This window comes from Megascapheus bottae, chromosome 3 (genome assembly GCF_031878675.1).
Source record: "Megascapheus bottae isolate mThoBot1 chromosome 3, mThoBot2.hap1, whole genome shotgun sequence".
Lineage (NCBI taxonomy): Eukaryota > Metazoa > Chordata > Mammalia > Rodentia > Geomyidae > Megascapheus > Megascapheus bottae.
Window position 1 is genome coordinate 62,714,852 of NC_143511.1, and position 19,278 is coordinate 62,734,129.

Here is a 19,278-nt window from a genome sequence, read left to right on the forward strand (position 1 = left end):
GATGAATTTGGGGACAGGCAGATAACTACTATGGTCCCTGGCAAAGGCAGTTTCCTATTAGTGGCTACGATCCCCACACATGGATTATTGTAGTTTCTGTCAGTCAGGAATTGGGGCATGGCTTCGCTTTAGCCAAAGATTTTTTTTTTATTTAAAATAAGGCTATGTCATTGAGAACTATTTTGGCTCATAGTGCTGTGAGCTTAGTCTTATAGAGTAGATACTGGCCCAGCCATGGCCTCAGGCCACCAGAACCTCTAGGTCCCAAGGAGTGAAGTGGGGATGGATAAGAACCCAACTGGCATCATGCAGGATCAGGGACAGATTGCCCCAGTTGGTGGCTCTGGGGGAGTGTGGAAGGAAGGAGGGGGAAGCATCTCTGTGGAGGAAGACCTGGCAGGTGCAAGCACAGGGAGGCCGAGGGTCCAGAGACCCTAGGGGGACTGGATGAACCCTGAGGACCTTCAGAGCCAGTCCAACATCCAGAACTTGGTCATGAAGACCACGAGGGCCATGAAGACCTGCTGAAGTGACAGAGTGACATGTCAGAACTAGGAGGGAGAGGGATAGCTGTCAGATGGGAAGTCAAGGCACTGGCCTGGAGCCTGGGCAGGAGTAGATGACTAGAAAAGGACATACATGCCAGAAGTCCTGGGGTCAGTCTAGGCATGGTGGGCAGGGATCTGCCTGGCTCCTGGGGGAGGTGGTCCCCAAAGGGGCCTAGCGGCCTCTCCTCTCCTCTGTGGAGATGCCCTCACACCTGGTCAATCAACAACTCCTTCCCATCCTTCTTTATCCCTGAGATCCACCCAGGCCTGGCTTTCCTCTCTCCACAGAGGACACATCCCTGCAGGGTATCCTAAGACACCGTTCAGATTAATGGAAAATCGAAGTGGAGGCAAATTAACCTAATAAGATTATTTAACCCAATAATACCATTTCTATGTTCCTATCATCAGGAACAATATGTAAAAATGTTCACGGTATCATCTTTTAAAAAGTCTATAAATAACTGCAATGTTCACCAGTCAGAGCCGGGTAACAATAAGTAAGGGTGAGCGATGGTTGAACTCATGGGAAAATAGAAAGGCCAGAAAGTGCGAGAGGCGAATGATAATAGGTGGTGTGGTACGGTGACAGCATGTCTTTAAAGCCTACTTTCCAGGCTTCAGAAAACAGAGATATACGTCTCAACAAGTAGGGAGGGTTTTATTAAGTGTGGGGTGATGGGGAGCACATGACAGTCCTGCTTTCTCTTTGCATTTTCTCAACCTCTGACAATGAGATCATCCATGGCTATGGGTTGTGTACAACGTAAGCGTGGCTCCAGAGGTTAGATGCTGGAAGTTTGGTTGTCTGGGGGGCCTGGGGGAGATGGTGGGACCTTTAAGAGATGGGTCTAGCGGGAGGTCGTTGGGTCATTTGGAGGCATGGCTTGGAAGAGATTATGGTAGGTCCCTGAGACTCAGTTTAGCAGGAGTGTGATTGTAAGAAGGAACCCAGCTGCTCTCTGCTTTTGTCTCCCCATGTGTGACCTCTTGCTGTGTGGCATCCTGGCTTTAAGATCCCCACAGGAGCTGAGCCACAGTGCCACCCCTGTCCTGCAAACCCCAGAAACCACGAATTAAAGAACCTTTTTCCTCCAGAACATTAGCCAGCCCAGGATTTCCTGACAGTAACAGAAAGCTGGCCGAATACTGTCCAGGTGTGCATGTTTCCACAGTGGAGAAAGCCCAGCCCTCATGTGCAGTGGGTCAGAGGACAGAGGCTGGGTACCTTTGGCACAAACACCAGGCAGAGGGTGATGGTGCTGCAGAAGATGATGACCAGGGCCACGATGCAGAACTGCACGTTGGGCTGGTCCCGGGTGAGGAAGGAGACGGCCGCGCCGATGATGCACATGATTCCCACGTTGTACACGCTCATCCCGATGTACTTGCTGTCGTTGAGGGCGGGGATGCTGACATTGCGCGTCTCCCAAGCTAAGAAACAACCGAACAGCTGAAACGGGAACAGAAAGGGGAGAGGCTCGTTACCAAGCAGCCACTCCAGAACTGCGGGGAGCCCTGAGGCTCGCCTGTGATCCTAGCTACTCAGGAGGCTGAGATCTGAGGATCGGGCTTCCATGCCGGCTCCAGGCAGGGCAGTCTGTGAGATTCTTATCTCCAGTTAATCCCAGAAAAAGGTGGAAGGGATGCTGTGGCTCCAAAGGTAGTGTGCTAGCCTTGAGGCCAAAAAGGGGCACAAGAACAGCATCCAGGGTCAAAGTTCAAGCCTCCAGGATTGTCACCCCACCCCAAAAAAGCTGAAAGTGAAGCTGTGTCTCAAATGGTAGAGCAATAAAAGAGCTTGAGCAAAAAAAAAAAAAAAAAAAAAAAAGGGCCGGGAGTTTGACCTAGTGGTAGAGTGCTTGCCTAGCATGCACAAAGACCGGGGTTCCATTCCTTGGTACCATATACTTAGAAAAAGCCAGAAGTGGTGCTGAGGCTCAAGTGGTAGAGCTCTAGCCTTGAGAAAGTCCAAGGACAGTGCTCAGACCCTGAGCTCAAGCCCAGGACTGGCAAAAAAAAAAAAAAAAAAAAAAAGCTCAGGAACAGCAAGTAGGGCCTGAGTTCAAGCCTAGGATTGGCCAAAAAAAAAAAGTTTCTGGATGCAGGGCTGGGCCAGAGGCAGAAGGAGAGAGGCTGGGGATGGGACTTAGTTATCAGTCTGCCAGCCAGATCTTCTTCAGGCACCATCTGCCTCTACTTGTGTCCCTGGGCTGCGTTCTACTGAGGAGGGGCAGATTCACCACCCCCCGACCTGCACAGGCTTCAGAGGGAAGGAACTCCATATTTTATCTTGACCACCTTCTCTCACTCTCTAGAGAACACTGAGGGCCAGAGAGGAAAAAGGTTCCGCCCAAGGCCATATGGCAATATGGTGGCAAAGAGGACCATGTCTCCAGTGTTTCTGTCCAGGCCTATTTTGCAGGAAGACATCTTGTGACTAGGCTTTTTTTCCCCTTTCTTCCATTCCTCCCTTCCTTCCTTCTTTCCCTCCCTTCCTCGTGCCAGTTCTAGGACTTAGACATAAGGACTGGGTGCTGTCCCTTAGTTTTTGTGCTCAAGGCTAGAGCTCTACACTTGAGCCACTACTCTGCTTCCAGTTGTTTTTTGGCATTTAATTGGAGATAAGTCTCATGAGCTTTTCTTTCCAGGCTGGCTTTGAACTGCAATCCTCAGATCTCAGCCTTCTGAGTAGCTATGATTACAGACGTGAGCCACCAGCTCCCCATGGTGGCTAGAACTTCTATTATTCTCCCAACACACACAGCCAATCAAAATACATGACTTCTGCCTCCCGAAGGACTTAAGGGGCACGTGACTGGGTTCTGGGCCATGCCCCTTAAGAAGAGATGATTGTATGATATCTGGCAAGTCTCTTTTGAAGGAAGGACTGCTGATTTCCAGCTTCCTAGAAGCTGGAGTGGAATATGAAGGGTGGAGCTGCAGCAGTGGTCTTGTATCATGAGGTGGATGCTGCCCTGAGGGCCTGGGGGGCTGCTGACCTCTGGAGTAGGTTTATTAGAGGGAAAACTACCTCCTCTTTAACTATTCTTACTCTGGGTTCTCTCTCATTTGCAGCTCTACTCCTGACCAACCCATCTCCCTGTAGCAATGGAAGAGATGAGTTTGAACCTTCCATTGTGGCCTGGGAGGAGGGGTGTAGGGATGAATGAGGGCGAGAGAGAGTTAAGACTCTTACATATTCAGGGGCTCTGTTCCTGGCCTGGTGGCTGGGGACAGTTCACCTAGATGCCTCTGTACTTCTGTACCAGGCGAGTTGCTCAGGGCATGAGACAGCGGCATGAACCGTCCAGGACTACTCGGGACCTCTCTCTTGGGGTGCATGTGCGTACAGTACAGTGCCAGCTAGCGGAGTGGCTGGACAGGGCTAAGGGATCTGGAGTGACCTCTGCTAGCCACCGGTTGTGTGACTGGGCAGTTGTGTCACCTTTCCTGTTCCTCACCCCAGGCCTGAGATATACGAGTCATTTTAACTCATTACTGGTTTGTGTTCGGATGCACAGAGGCACCTGAGGGCCTCTGTGGGTGGAAATGTCCTGTGTGGTTGGATTCCATGAGCCTGGGTCATTCTTCCTTCTACCCTCTATACTTTACCCTAGTTGTGTTCCTTCCCTCCTTCTTTCCTTCCCTCCCTCCTTCCTTCTCCTTCCTCCTCTGGTACTAGGCTCAGGGTCAGGGACTCTGCTACTTACTACCTAAGTAATCTTGGGCAAGACACAGAGCCTCAGTGTCCTCATCCGAGAAATGGGACTATTACCTGTGTCGTCTCCAAGGGTTGTGTGCAACCTGAGCTAACACATGGCAGGAGTCGCGCCTGGCCCAGGATCAATGCTTAGTCTTGGGGGTTCTGATTATGGGAAGGGAGGGGGGGAGAGAGAGAGAGAGAGAGAGAGAGAGAGAGAGAGAGAGAGAGAGAGAGAGAGAGAGAGAGAGATCCCCCATCTCTACTGCTCTGCACCTACCATGAGGAGCCCCTTGTAGGCATAGACGATGCCCAGCCAGATGGTCATGTGGGTGTTTTCACAGTGTTCTAGCAAGGGGCGGATGGAGATGTCCCGGCCTGCTGGGTCCGGCTGTGCAAGGAGGAAACAGAAATGCCAAGGGTGAGCCAGCCATTGCAGCAGCTAGGCCCTTCCTTATCTGAGGACCCTTTTCCATCCTGTGAGCAGACAGTGGCAGCTCAGGAAGACTTTTGGAGCCCACCTCTTTGCTCCCCTGGAGTGGACCTGAAGCCCAACTGGCATCCACACCCTCAGCTTGTTGGTGCCATCCCACCCTAAACTCCTTTGAGTTCACAGCCCTGACTGGGTCAGGGCTATGTCCCTAGGAGCTAGCAGGACACCTGGCCCAAGCAGGTATCTGCCAGGTTTGTTGAAAGAGTGATGGAGCGAGTACTACGTAAATCTTCAGATGTCTCTGGGGTACCTAGGAAGAAATCTCCCAAATCTGGCCATCCATTCACATGGCCTGCGTGCCCCAGACCTGGTGACAATGGGGGACATGAAGTTTCTGTCCTCCTGAGGTTGGGGGATGGGGGCGCAGAACACTATCAAGTGACTCTGTATTGGCTCCCGAAGCAAGCTGAGCAACTGTGCCTCCTGCTGGGTCCACTGGGGATCCTGCTGGGACTTGAGAGACACCGCACCTAGGGGCAGGGGCGGAGAGCCAGACCTGAGCACTTGCATGGCGTCATCACCATTCACCAAAGTACCACCAGAGGGCACCAAAGAACCAGGCGGGATGCAGCTTCCCATTGTGGATGTCCTTGGGGACCCGGAACTCCTGTGGTCTGGTGGGACCATCACAGCTGCATCCTGCACATTCTGGATCTACCCACTGGCCTTAACCAAGGCCAGACATCCTAGCTCCATTGGCAGACCCTCTCCACGGCTCCAGAATAGCTGTTGGGCACTGTGGGTATGGGACATCAACACGTGTAGATGCCATGCTGGAGACCTAGGATGGAACAGCGCCTGCATGCGAGTCCCACCTCTCGGTACAGCTGAGGTGATGGCATTCCTACTGCCTCAAGAATCCATCTTGGGATGAGAGGCCTACTGGGATGTGCAGCTCTTCTTCTCTCATTCATTCATTCACTGGTTTATTCAGTATATGACTTTTAAGCGCTACCATTTTCCAAAGACTGCTGTGACCACAGGATACCAAGTAACCAGGATAGGAGACAGGCTTATCTTCATGGGGCTTCTGTCCTGGCAGGACCAGGCTGGGTTCCTTGAGAAGTGACCTTTGATGGAGAGTGCAGGGGCTTCACCCAGTGTTGGTAGCTGTAAGAACCCCAAGGCTCACCTCATGAGTGTGTGTTGTGCTGGAGCCAGCTTCAGCACACAGCGCACAGCATCTCATAGCAGGCTCCAGCATATGCATCCATTTTCCTTCCTTCCTCCTCCTCCTCCCTCCTCCTCTGTCTCCTTCTTCCTCTTCCTCCTCCTCCTCCTTCTTCTTTGTCCTCTTCTTCATCCTCTTCTTTTTTGGTGACCCTGTGGCTTGAACCCAGGGTCTGAGCACTATCCCTGAGCTTCTTTGTGCTCAAGATTAGCGGCTTTTTCGGAGTCGTTTATTGGAGAAAAGAGTCTCACAGACTTTCCTGCCCAGGCTGGCTTTGAGCTGTCATCCTCAAAGTCTCAGCCTCCTGAGTAGCTAGGATTATAGACATGAGCCAGTGGTGTTGGGCTTATCCATCCATTTCTTAAACTCAGTTTACAGATGAGGAAACCAAGGCGCAGAGAGGTTAAGTAATGTGGCCAGCATCTCCCATGGGTCAATCTCCACTCAGATTAAACCCTGCCTTGTCTGACTCCTGTCCAGTGCTCTTCCTCTCTCACATGCCTTCCCTTCCCTGTCCTTTGAAAGCATTGCACTGGGTTTGGAGGAGATGGGGGTGTGGATCTGCTCTGCTTCCTGGAGAACTAATAAGTGTCCAGGAGTGGCCTCCTAAAGTCCTAAAGTCCCCAGAACACCAAGGAGGCTGTGGTTGCGTGCTATAACCTGAAGTCAAGCTAAAAAATGCCATTTCCTGCCCAGCAGAGAGCTAGTGTCTGTGATGGCGACTGCTCACACCTGGCTCCAGGTCTGCAGTGCTCAGGGGGAGGCCTGCAGAAGCTGCTGGGAAAGCCGCCCTCATCTGCTCACAGAGAGGAAAGCAGCTGGCCCCAGTTTCCCACAGAATACAGGTCAGTGACCCGGGGCTCTCAGTGAGCAGAGCCAGCTTGCACACATGGGCTGGCAGGAGTGGAGATACTCAGGCCTGAAGAGTCAGAAGCCTTGGTCTTGCTGCAGACTTCCTAGTTGAGCCTCAACAAGCCCTTTTCCAGGCCTGTTTCCCATCAGAGCCCATAAAAGAAAACTTACAGCATAGTTCATAAGAGCCTGGATCATTGGAGAGGACCCTGTCCTACACTCATGCATGCATGCATTCAAAATCGTTGCAGCCTGTATTTATTTTTTCTTTTTTTGGTCAGTCACGGGGCTTGAATTCTGGGCCTGGACTCTGTCCCTTGTGCTCTTCAGCTCAAGGCTAGTACTCTACCCCTTGAGCCACAGTGCCACGTCTGGTTTTCCAGTAGTAAACTGGAGATAGGAATCTCATGGACTTCCATGCCAAGGATTGGCATTTTTTTTTGTCAGTCATGGGACTTGAACTCTGGGCCTGAGTGCTGTCCCTGAGCTATTCAGCTCAAGGCTACCACCCTACCACTTGAGCCACAGTGCTACTTCTGATTTCCTGGTGGTTACTTGGAGATAAGACTCGCATGGACTTTAGTGCCTGGGCTGGCTTTGAACCATGATTCTCAGATCTCAGCCTCCTGAGTAGCTAAGATTACAAGTGTCAGCTACCAGTGCCCGGTTGTACAGCCAGTATTATTATTATTTTTTTTGGCCAGTCCTGGGCTTGAGCTCAGGGCCTGAGCACTGTTCTTGGCCTTTCTCAAGGCTAGAGCTCGACCACTTGAGCCTCAGCACCCTTCTGGCTTTTTTGTATGTATGTGGTACTGAGGAATCGAACCCGGGTCTTCATGCATGCTAGGCAAGCACTCCATCACTAAGCCAAAATCCCAGCCCCTGTAGTCAGTATTTCTTATCTGTTACTGTGTGTCCTGAACTGTATTTACACTGGGATGCAGGTGATTAGGCCAGAATGACGTTTGTGTCCTTGGAATGCACATTCTAGTGGACACAGATGTTCATTAAGCTGTCCAGCATTGAAAGGGATTTTTCAAGAACTCCAAGGTCTTTCAAGAAGTACTGGTGATCAGCTAATTGTGGAAGGCTTTCTGGAAGTGGGGACACTGGCCTGAGACCCAAAGGAACTAACAGCTTAGTGGGCTGGTGGGAAAGGATCTGATACAGTAAAGACTTTGCTTGTGTTAGGCATGACAGAGCCAGCCTGGTTGGGGTGTGGCAATCGAGGTCTGGCACGTGGTGTCACAGCCATTCAGATGTGGATCCTAGGGAGGGCATCCTGCCTCTGGTCACATGTCCTCCGGTCCACCTGCTGAGTATGGGTGACTCTGAACACAATTCTAGCCCTCTTGGAGCAGTGCCTTCCTCAGCTGCAACTTCCTGGGGCTGTCACGGAGATCCAGGGAGGTGCCCGGGGTGTCTGCAGCCCATAGAGGCTGGCGAGCCCGCCACTGATGTGTCAGCCGTCATTATCTCTAACTGCCGAGTCACAGGGTGCTGGAGCCTGGAGGAAGCTTCCAGATCCCGCAGGGCCTGGACTGCTTATCTACACAGCAGCAGCCTCACGTCTCCCAGGCAGCAAAGCCACCAGCTGTCACTTCAAGGTAAGTATTTCTATTCGAATGTTTGATTACGAGTTTGGATGAATTTTTTCCAGAATCATAGATTCCAAGGGACATGTGAGACTCATTCCTTCCCCGCAAAGGCTCTTGGGAGGGCTGCTATGCCTTTGTGGGTACACAGCAGAGCTCTTCATGGTGAGGGAATGTCTGTGCTATGCAGGACACACAGAGCTGCCCTCCCTGGTCACTAAATACCATGCATGTCCTCTAGTTCCTATGATAAGCAAAATCTCTTTCCCCTTGATCAGGAGGCATGGCCTAACTGGAAGACTGCCTGCCTGCCAGGTAGGAGGTTCTAAGTTCAAACTCTAATGACTACTAAGAAAAACAAAGAAGCAAAAACCCCAAATCTCTTCTTTCTGCTTCTCCTGGCTTCTATATTGAGGAGACAGATCCAGTTCCTCAGAAGAGGGCTTCTGGCACTTGGACCAGGAGTGTTCTGACCCCTTTTCCACATCTCCCACATCCTGTGCACTGGAGGGACCAGCAGGCAGAGCAAAGATAAGAGGTGGCACCGAGGGAGTTGTACCCAGTAGATATTGTATGGGAGACAAAGCCACCCAAGAGGGGCGAGGTGTGTGGTGGAGGCGGTGGGGAGCCCGACTAAGCCAGCGAGATCCCTGCCAGGTCCTCCCTGTAGGAAGGAATCCAGTGGACATCCAGTGGTTGTGTCTGGGGCACTGCTGTAGGGGCAATGGCCGAGGAGGTGATAAGCCCATCCATAACTCCCTGCACCCCCAGCCCTTGGCAGCCCTACCTGCTCACGTGCTATGAGCTCTCTCATATGATGATTCCAGGGGGCGCTAGGGGCAAAGATCCATGTTACAGGTAACTGAGGCTCAGAGAAGGTAGCACACAGGACAAATCAGAGGCCAAGCTAGCCAGATTGCTTTCCCTCAGAGCCCAGGGGTAGAAGGGTGCCTCAATTTCTTTTTTATCCCTTCCTCTGAGTCTTGGGGAAATGGCACACCTGTGCTCCTCCTGGTAGTCCCAGGCCTCTGGGACAAGCTTCAGGCAGCCCAGCTCACAAGTACCACCATCGGAGATGCCAAGGGGCACCCAGCAGGCCTTTGGAATGGACTGGGGTGCTGTTGTCTCCTGGGCCTGCCACCCTCCTCCTCGTGACACCATGGATGAATTTCACACAGCCCAGGCTGCCCTGAAGGGTGCCTACGTGGTGGGTCTTCGTGGGTTTCCCTGCATCTCCTTTGAGCCCTGTCCTCAGTCCTGGGCCATTCCCAGTGTCCTCTATCCCCACACCGCCTACTGGAAGGCCCTCCTTCCCCTTCTCTCCCCCCAAACCCAACCCCCCCAGCTTAGAATTTGCTAGGCAGAACTTAACCACCCTCTCCCTCCAATTTGCAGCTGTTCCCTGCCTCCCCTGACTCCGTTGCTACCTCTAGGGCAGCTCCACTGCTCACCGGGTGGCCAGGATGCTGGTATGTGCCCTGCTCCTCTCTTTCCTTCCTATCCACCCCATGGCCCACCATCAGCCATCTTGAGCCAACTGGTGGAGTTCTGTTCTTTGTGTACCCCATCTTGCTTACAGCTACTGCAGACCTTCCATGTCTGTTCCCTGTCGCTGTCCCACAGCACCTGGCTCCTCAGGGACCACCCATACAGAGTGACACCCCACCCCCACCCCTTGGCGATCACCAACAGCCTCCAGGCCCAAGGAAAGATGCTTGGACCCTGGTCCCAGTATCTGTGCTCACCCCGTCTCAGCTGTCTTCTGACCTCTGATGCAACTGGTGCCATGTCCTAGCAGGTGACAGGCCTGCTACTCCTCGGGGCACCTTAGGCAGTCATCGTGAGGTTCTTAGTCCCTCAGCCATGCATGTGGCTGCCTCTCCCTTGGGAGATGCTGCCCCTGTCGCAGAGGTCTGCATTGGCACCACACTGACTGCTCATCTAAGTTAACATGCCACACGACTGTCTCCTTTCACCCCATCTGTCCTCGGGGACCTCACTCTAGGATTGCTTACCCCACCCCACCCCACCCCTACCGCCAGGACACGATGTGAGGCTCAGAGAGGCTGAGTGACATGCTGAAGAAGTCAACACAGACATGACAAAGAATGAAGCTGGGCCCCGACCTGCTAGGGTCTGAGCTTCTCACATCTTTAACACACGTCTGGATCTTCCCAGCAGTGTGCCCTGCGCATAGTGTGCCAGGAAAGTCACAAATCCCACGTCAGTGCCCTTCGGTGTGTGGGCCTGGGGGTCCTGGGGCTGTGGGGACACTTTTCTCCATGCCCAGGATGTGAGAGGATGGGGAGCTCTGCCCAGCTGCACTTGCTTTTGCCTGAGTGGGCGGGAGCCACCCCCTCCTCCACTGCCCCATTCTGCAAGTGGTACTTGCCAGATTGACCTGTACCTACCCCTGGCTGTGGGTAACTGCCCCTGGGCCTGGAGTGCTACCTGGGCTCTAGTCGTGGAGCTCCTAGAGGACTGTGTCCAAGCTGTCAGGCCTCTCGTGCTGGCTGGGCTGGGTGCCCTTCTCCCCAGCCAGTGACCTTGAGGCGGCTCTGCTGCTCTGCTTAGCCCTGGCCTGGCTGGGCTGTGCATGCTGGTCCCATCACCCTGTCTCAGGCACTGTTGCTCCCTCCGAGCAGGGCCTGGCTGGTGGTCACGGCAGTTCCTGCTGTCAAGATTGAGCCTGGTTTGGTGTGAATGGGGAGGTGACAGAACTGGGGTGTGAAGAGGTTTTCAATCAGGGTACTGTGCCAAGGGGGCCTGGGACAGAGCTGCTCTGCAGGCTATGGCTCTCAGACCAAGCCCACATCATTTTCTGTATGGTCCTCAACCTGGCTCCCACTTTGCCTGGAATACTGAGCCCAGAAGCAGGCTGGAGCTGACTCAAGGTGACCCAGCATGGAATCTGAACAGCTGGCACTTGAGCCAGGTGTTTGACTACAAGCCCAGAGCCCCCCTTGGCTATGTGTGTTCCTTCCTGGAATTCTGGCTAATTCTAAAAGTCCCCACTCAGCGAGGAGAAAGGGAGGCTGCTGGCTCAGGTGTCACTGCTTTGCCTTGGTGCTGGAGGTTCATACCTGTAATCCTTGCTACTTAAGGCTGAGATCTAAAGATCAGCCCAGACCAAGAAAGTCTGCGAGACTCAGATCTCTAATGTACTGGCAAAAAGTGACTGTGGCTCAAGAGGCTGAACACCAGCCTTGAGTGAAAAAGCTAAGGGACAGTGCCAGATTCTGAGTTCATGCCCTAGTACTGGCGCTCTCTCTCTCTCTCTCTCTCTCTCTCTCTCTCTCTCTCTCTCTCTCTCTCTCTCTCTCTCTCTCTCTCTCTCTCTCTCCTCCCTCCCTCCCTCCCTCCCTCCCTCCCTCCCCCCCCTCTCTCTCTCTCACACACACACACACACGCACACACACACTCATATTCACTGCTACTTCTTTGGTCCACTCCAAGAGAGCTTTGGGTCTCAGGAGAATGCACAGCTACTAGCCTGGATGTCTAGATCAGGGTTTAGCACAGGTTCTCCTCCGAGAACACACACAGGTGAGGACAAGACAGCCATTCCATTTTCCCCGTTGTCATTTAGGGAGACAAGCATTGTGGGAGCCACAAAACTGCAGTCTGGCAAAGATGGTTCCAAACTAGGAGGGTGCAATCACTGCCCCCAGGTTTTGGGTGGTCACAGGCCTCAGAGTGTGTAAGCACCCCCTTCTCATGCCACAGTGGGATGCACTGCTCTGGCGGCTTCCTTCCTGCCTGGCCAGCACCGTGTCCTCTGCATCATGGCTGTGGTCACGGGAGATGATGCCATACTCATTCTGCTGTAAGGCAGAATGTCCTGGTGTGATCTCTCACACACCCTGCTGCAATAGATATATGCGCACAGGAAGATGCTACCTGCCCAGTTACAAATGCCTTCTTCTAGGGGAGCAGGGTTCCACTCTGTAGGATCTGTCTAGGTCTCCTCCAGCCTATTTTGTGTTCCTCTAGAAATGACAGCCTAAGAAAGCTTAGACAGGACTTACACATGAACATTCTTCCTGGCCCCAAGCTGATCAGTATCCCAGGAACTCTCTGGTGTGGACTCTGCCTCTAAGGTGCCTCTCAAGGCTGCTGGACACACAGCCTATCCCCATCCCACCTTCGCTCCTGCACACAAATGACAGGTTCTGCTCACCCTTCTCCACCCAACACTCTTGATCCTAGAGTCTGGGGAGCAGAGTGCTGTACCCTTCCCAGTCCAGCACTCTACTTGCCTGGAGCAGTCTTCTGTATTGCAGCCAAGCCATACCCTGGAGCTGGGCAGTCCATACTAAGCCATGTCTACCGAGAAGGGATTATGATGATGATTTTTTTTTTGGTGTCAGGACTAGGACTTGAACTCAGGATCTGAGCGTTGTTTCTTAGCCTTTTCATTCAAGACTGGGACTCTACTACTTGAGCCACAGTTCCTCACTAGATTTCCAGTGGTTAATTGGAAATAAGAGTCTCATGGACTTTCTTATCCAGGTCATAACCATGATGTTCAGATCTCAGCTTCCTGAGTAGCAAGGACTGCAGGTGTGAGCCACCAGTCCCTAGATTCCGTTGGTTTTTATGTCATTGTGTGCCAGCCATGCACTAAGCAATTTGTACCTGTTACCTCACTCAGTCTTTGAAAGGATCCCACCAGTAAAGCATTACAGTGGCCCCTTGTATCTACTAATTACAGAACCCCCGTGGATACCAAGATCTGTGGGCATTTAAACGTCCTACATAAAGTATCATGTAACCCACACGCATCCACTCATATCTGTGAAGCCATCTCAACACCACTTATAAAGCTAATGCATTGTAAGTAGTTATTATACTGGATCATTAGGGAATAATGACAAGAAAGCATCTGTAGTTCAGTATGGAGACAGCCCATCCCCCCACCTCCTGGGTGCTGTCTGTGAACTCTTCAGCTCAAGGCTACTGCCCTACCCCTTGAGCCATAGTGCCACTTCTGGCTTTCTGGTGGTTAATTAGAGATGAGAGTCTCATGGACTTTGGTGCCCAGGCTGGCGTTCAACTGCAATCCTCAAATCTCAGCCTCCTGAGTAGCTAGGATTACAGGCATAAGCCACCAGTACATCTCTCCCAACCCCCCGCCCGGCATTTCTTTCTGGCCAGTCATGGGGCTTGAACTCTGGGCCTGGATGCTGACCCTGGGCTCCTTTTGCTCAAGGACAAGCACTCTACCACTTGAGCCACAGCATCACTTCCAGCTTTTTCTGTGATTAATTGGAGATAAGAGTCTCATAGTCCTTCCTGCCTGGCTGGCTTTGAACCATGATCCTCAGATCTCAGCCTCCTGAGTACCTAGGATTATAGGCTAGAGCCATGGTGCTTGATTCAGAAATGGCTTTCTGAGATCAAGCGGATGCTCTCTTCCCGCTCAAAACCCACCTAGTGCCTCTCTGCCAGCCAGAACTCCCAAATTAGATCCCTCAGTGTATGCAAATATAAATAGTCCACTGAGAAGAGGAGTCATGGCCAAATAAGTTTTGGAAATTAAGCTTTTATTTTTTGGCAGGACTGCGTTTTGAAGTCAGGGTCTTGTGCTTGCTAGGCAAACATTTTCTTTTTCTTTTTTTCTTTTTTTTGCCAGTCCTGGGCTTGAGCTCAGGGCCTAAGCACTGTCCTTGGGCTTTCCTCAAGGCTAGTGTTCTACTCTGAGCCACTGCACCATTTCTGGCTTTTTCTATGTATGTGGTACTGAGGAATCGAACCCGGGTCTTTGTGCATGCTAGGCAGGCACTCTACCACTAGGCCAAACTCCCAGCCCCTAGGCAAACATTTTCTACTCCAGGCTTTTTTTTTCTGTTAAACAATAGTTATTTTTGAGCTAGGGTCTTACTTTTTGTTTGTGTGTGTGTGCCTAGACCACAAACCTCCTAATTTTTGCATCCCACATGGCTGAGATGACAGGTATGCACTGCCATGCCCTGATTCTTGAAATGGAGGCTCATGGGCCTTTCTGACCTGACTGGCCTAGAGTTACTATCCTCTTGAACCTCTTGAATGCTAGGATGATAGACACTCACCATTGTACCCAGTTATTTGTTGAGAAGGGGTATCATATATATGCCAGGCTGGCCTAAACTGCCATTCCCCCAAGTCTCAGCCTCCTAAATTGCCAGAATTATAGTCATGAACCACTAGCACTCAACTAAAGCTTTTTTAAAATTGGTTGTGCTAAAATTAAAATTGCACATACCCATTTAAAAACTTAAATGGTAGAACTTTCTAGAGTGTTCAACATGCTGAAAACACATTATACATGTCCAAGAGGCAGACATGGTTTCCAGGATTTCTGAAAACTGTAGACTTTGATAATGTCCCATTGTCTTCTATGTGGGGCTATGCAATGGCATGGGTTCTCATTTACTTTGTGAAGATGCTCATTTTAGGATAAAGTTTAATTTTTTTCAGCTTCACATTTGAGGCCTTCTGGAAGAATGATCTGGTCTGATCGCTCCAGCCTCCTTCCACACAGCCTGTCCCTGTCTGCACCTGTCCCTGAGTGCATCTGGCTTCTGTTCCTTCTCCCTTTCCCCCTTCCTAATTTTTTTTTTTTTGCCAGTCCTGGGCTTGAGCTCAGGGCTTGAGCACTGCCCTTGGACTTTCTCAAGGCTGGCCCTCTACCAATGAGCCTCAGCACCACTTCCGGCTTTTTGCTACGTAAGTGGGGTACCGAGGAATCGAACCCGGGTCTTCGTGCATGCTAGGCAAGCACTCTACCACTAGGCCAAATTCCCAGGCCCCCCTTCCTAATCTTGCTCAGGGCCAGGCTGCTGCTGGAGAGAGGACAAGAATGGCGGGTCCGTCAGCCACCTGACAATGCAGCCTCTGTCTGGGAGTATGTCTCAACCCTTGGATTGGTAGTACGGCTGAAATGAAATGGAAAGGATGGCTATGCATAATCAATAGCCATGTGGTTCCTGGAGCTTCGGGAAGTAGTTTTACAAACAAGGACTGGACCCACGTGCCCGTGTACACCAATGAACAAGACAAATGGGTTCCCATTGTACACAAAAAGCACTGAGATGTGTGGGGCAGGACCAAAGGAATCAACGTAATTAATAAAGTAATTAGCATGCGCCGGAGGTGTGGAGGCTGCTGGGAAGCTGATAAGAGAGAGTTATTAGGAAGGGAAATGAAAGGAAAGGAAATGCATTTTTAAAAATCCCGCACCCCTTTCTCCTCCCCCAATACTCCATGAGTAATAATTAGGTTCTGACCAGAATTCACCACTGACTCCTCCCTGGACCACTAAACACTCGGTCATCAGCCTGCCAGTCACTGAGAAGGGGGGATGTAGGTTAGAGGTGGAGGCACTCCTGTCCCTACCTGGTGGTAGGGAGGTCCCCTCCCAAGGCCACCTACTGCCTTTCAGTCTCCACCCTGCTACTTAAAAATAACGTGACCTTGTTACCATCTGCAACTTGGGACTTTCCATAATCCTTGTCTTCCAGAACTGAGGATTCAATGCATTCATGTATATAAAGCACCAGATCAGCCGCAGGCACAGTGGCACATGCCTGTAATCTCAGCGACTCAGGGGGTAGAATCAGAGACCAACCCAGTTAAAAAGCTCATGAGGCCTCATCTCAACCAATATGCCAGGCAAAAGCATGAGATCATACTTGAGACAAACAAACAAATGAACTATAAGTAAAAGGAGAACTACGAGTGTGGCTCAAGTGGCAGAGCACTTACCTAGCAAGCACAAGACCCTGAGTTTAACCCGCCATCTAAACAAAACAAAAAACAAAAACAAAACAAAACAGCCTGAACCTGTCTCCTCAGAAGGTTTAGTCCCCGATCTGATTCTGGGACTGCAGGTGGACCTGTGTCTCAATTCCCAGAGCTTCAACCTCCCCTTTCCCTAGGAAAATGAGAGGTTTGTTTGTGCTATATCAGCCTTTGAGATTCTGCATTCCTGCAATGTGCACACAGGCCAGGATTCTCTTCTCCATCCGCTCCTCTGCCTCCCAGCTCTGGTCTCAGAACATTGGCCCTCTGGGCTTTGGCCTGCCAGCTCTGGGATAATAGATTACGCTGCCTTCCTCAGCAATATGTCCACCCACCCAAACCCTTCCCTCTGTCCTATCCTCAGGATGCCACCCTGCCAGCTGGGCTCTCTGTGACACCCTTCCCCCAAGGGCCCTCCTTTTCCACAGAGGAAGCAGAACTGGATTGTAAATGGTGCAGGTACACCCTGCTCAGGAATTCACATTCTGCCCCATCTGCTCTGCTTCCTCTTCTCCCTCCTTCCACTGCCCCTCCTCAATACACACACACACACACACACACACACGCACGCATGCACGCGCACACACACACGCCTATGTGCACACATGTGCACCAAAACACAGAGAGCACATATATGTGAATGTGCATTCTGCAAGTAAGTCATAGACTTACCAGTGACACTGCCACTAAGCCATCACAGTGTCCTGCCACCTCCAGCAGGTAACAGTAAGGTGGAGTACCATCCCATAGTCAGTCAGGCAGGTTGTGAACTCATGACATTCTTCTATGACCACCCATCACCTCTTGATTCAAGGCCACTCTAGCCTTGAATCAGCCTGCCTCAGCCTCCTCACAAGGCATAGCTCTCAATGGGCCTTGAACTCCTCCGTACCCCTCACCTTCCAGCCCTGGTCAGGCTATTTTCCACTCCTCATATTTTGTGCATCAGCTGAAGTTTACTCCCTGATCAAACCATGCCCAAATCCACTTTACTGCGGAACACCTCTGTGTGCCGACACCTTCCCTCTGGTTTGCATCAGCTTGAGTTTACTGCAACTAAAACACCTTCCAGGTCTCTAAGGATCCAGGGTGGCAATCATTTAACCTTCCCAAGTTGTGAAGCCACAGCCTCCAGGTCGGATGCCGAGGCTGCGGCCCCCAAACGCTGTGTGGGCTCTCTTCCCCATGCCTCCCTCGTCCTTCTCCTCCTGGAAGGCTCCTAGGTTTATGTCTTCTTTCAAAGTCGAGGTTAAGACAGGTACTGGTGGTTCACACTTATAACCTTGGCTACTTAGGAGGCTGAGATCTGAGCATTGTGGTTCAAAGCCAGGCCAGGCAAGAAAGTCCATGATATTCTTATCTCCAATTAACAGCCAGAAAACTGGGAGTAAAACTGAGAGTCAAAGTGATACAGCACTAGCTTTGAGCTCAAAAGGCTTAGGGACAGCTTCCAGGTCTTGAATTTAAGCTCAGGACTGGCAAAAATAAAAATAAAACAAAATTGGCATTAACATTCATACAACATGCAAACTCACCACTTTAACCATCTTAAGCACACCATTTGGCAAAACAGGATAAAATTCAGGGCTTCCTGCTTATGTCCAAGCTGGTCCTATCCATGCCTTCCTACCTTCCCAAGTAGCTGGAATTACAGGCATACACCACCATACCCCGTGTTTTTCTTAAAAAATATGTTCACAGTGTTATGAAACTACTCATTATCATTTTCATCACCATAAAAAATAACCTCACAAACTATTACTTCTCATCTCCTGTCTCCCAGCCTTTGTCAACTACTGCTTTTGATTTTGCCTATTCTAGACATTTTGTATGAGTAGAATCATACAGTATATGGCCTTTTGTGACTGGCTTCTTTCACTAATCCCAGTGTTTTCAAGAAGCATCCATGTGGTGTAGTATTTCATACCTTTACATAGCTGTATAGTATTCCCTGCATGACTATGCCATAAGTACTTTATCCATTTATCAGATGGTGAAAGTTTGGGTTGTTCTCACTATCTGACTTATAAATAACACTGCTGTGCCAGTCTCGTACCTACTTCTGTGTGCATGATGTTTCCATTTCTCTTCACTGTCTATTGAGGGAGCTGCTGGGTTACAAGGTGTTTAGCTTTTGGAGGACAGGTCCAATTGTCTCACCCAGCTCCTGTTTTCTTTCTGGAGATCTTACTTGTGGTTTCAAGGCAGGGGAGAAAAGGCTTCCCTTCTTTTGTTTTGCCTGCGGTTCATTTCTCAAATGTGATGATGAGCCATCTCCTCTGGGCTCCATACATTCGGGGCTACGTGACTCCAGCCACCCCTAAGGAGGCCTCAATGCACTTCTGTGTCCCCTGCCCTGGAGGAGGTCATGTTGGAATGCATCAGCATTCTACAAGTTGGGAGGTGGTCCCGAGAAGGGAAGAACAGATGGGGGCGCTGCTGAGGAGAGCTCTCTGAACTCAGTACATGCTGCCATCACCCTCTCTCCACAGCTTTGGGAAGCACAGGCCTAGCTCCTCATGGGGGAGCCTTACCTGCTATCTGAGCCCTGCAGCGCTCAGTGGGGAAAAGCTGGGAGAGAGGCGCAGGAGGCAAAGTAGAGGGAGCAGAGGAAGCCAGTGAAGGTGAAATGTACCCTGGCTCTTGGCAGCTCTGCTTCTCAAGGTACTTTAGGGAGGTCAATTTCCTCACCAAGTGCAAACAGAGGCTAGGGAGGGGAAGTAGAAGTGGTATTGATGAAGCATCAGGGTTCTAGCAACTCCTGAAACTGAGATATGAGAACTGCAGTCTGAAGCCAATTAGGACAACACATCGGAAAGACTCTTATCTCCCATTAACCAGCACAGACCTGGAAGTGGAGGTTTTTCTCAAATGATACAGAATCAGCTGAGAGTGAAAGAGCTAGCATCCTGGCTCTGAGCACCAGTACTGGTATGCACATGTGTACACACGTGTACACACACACACACACACACACACACACACCCCTTGATGGAGTTCTTTCTACATACCTGGCTCAGGGGTAGGTACTTGTATATTATCTCAGTTAATTTTTTTTTTTTGCTAGTCCTGGGTTAGAATTCAGCACGTGGGCACTGTCTCTGAGCTTCTTTTGCTCAAGGCTAGCACTCTAT

The 19,278-nt window shown here is 50.9% G+C and overlaps 1 protein-coding gene across 1 annotated transcript in view; it reads right to left on the reverse strand.

Annotated features, from left to right (window-relative positions):
- Gabbr2 (gamma-aminobutyric acid type B receptor subunit 2) overlaps nucleotides 1-19,278 on the reverse strand; it is a 327,777-nt gene that overhangs the window by 9,870 nt on the left and 298,629 nt on the right. Inside the window, exons 14-15 of the mRNA XM_090330311.1 lie at nucleotides 4,532-4,642; nucleotides 1,777-2,001 (exon numbers count right to left, since the gene is read on the reverse strand). Coding sequence (XP_090186437.1) covers nucleotides 1,777-2,001; nucleotides 4,532-4,642 — 336 coding nt within the window. The remainder of the gene's footprint in view (nucleotides 1-1,776; nucleotides 2,002-4,531; nucleotides 4,643-19,278) is intronic.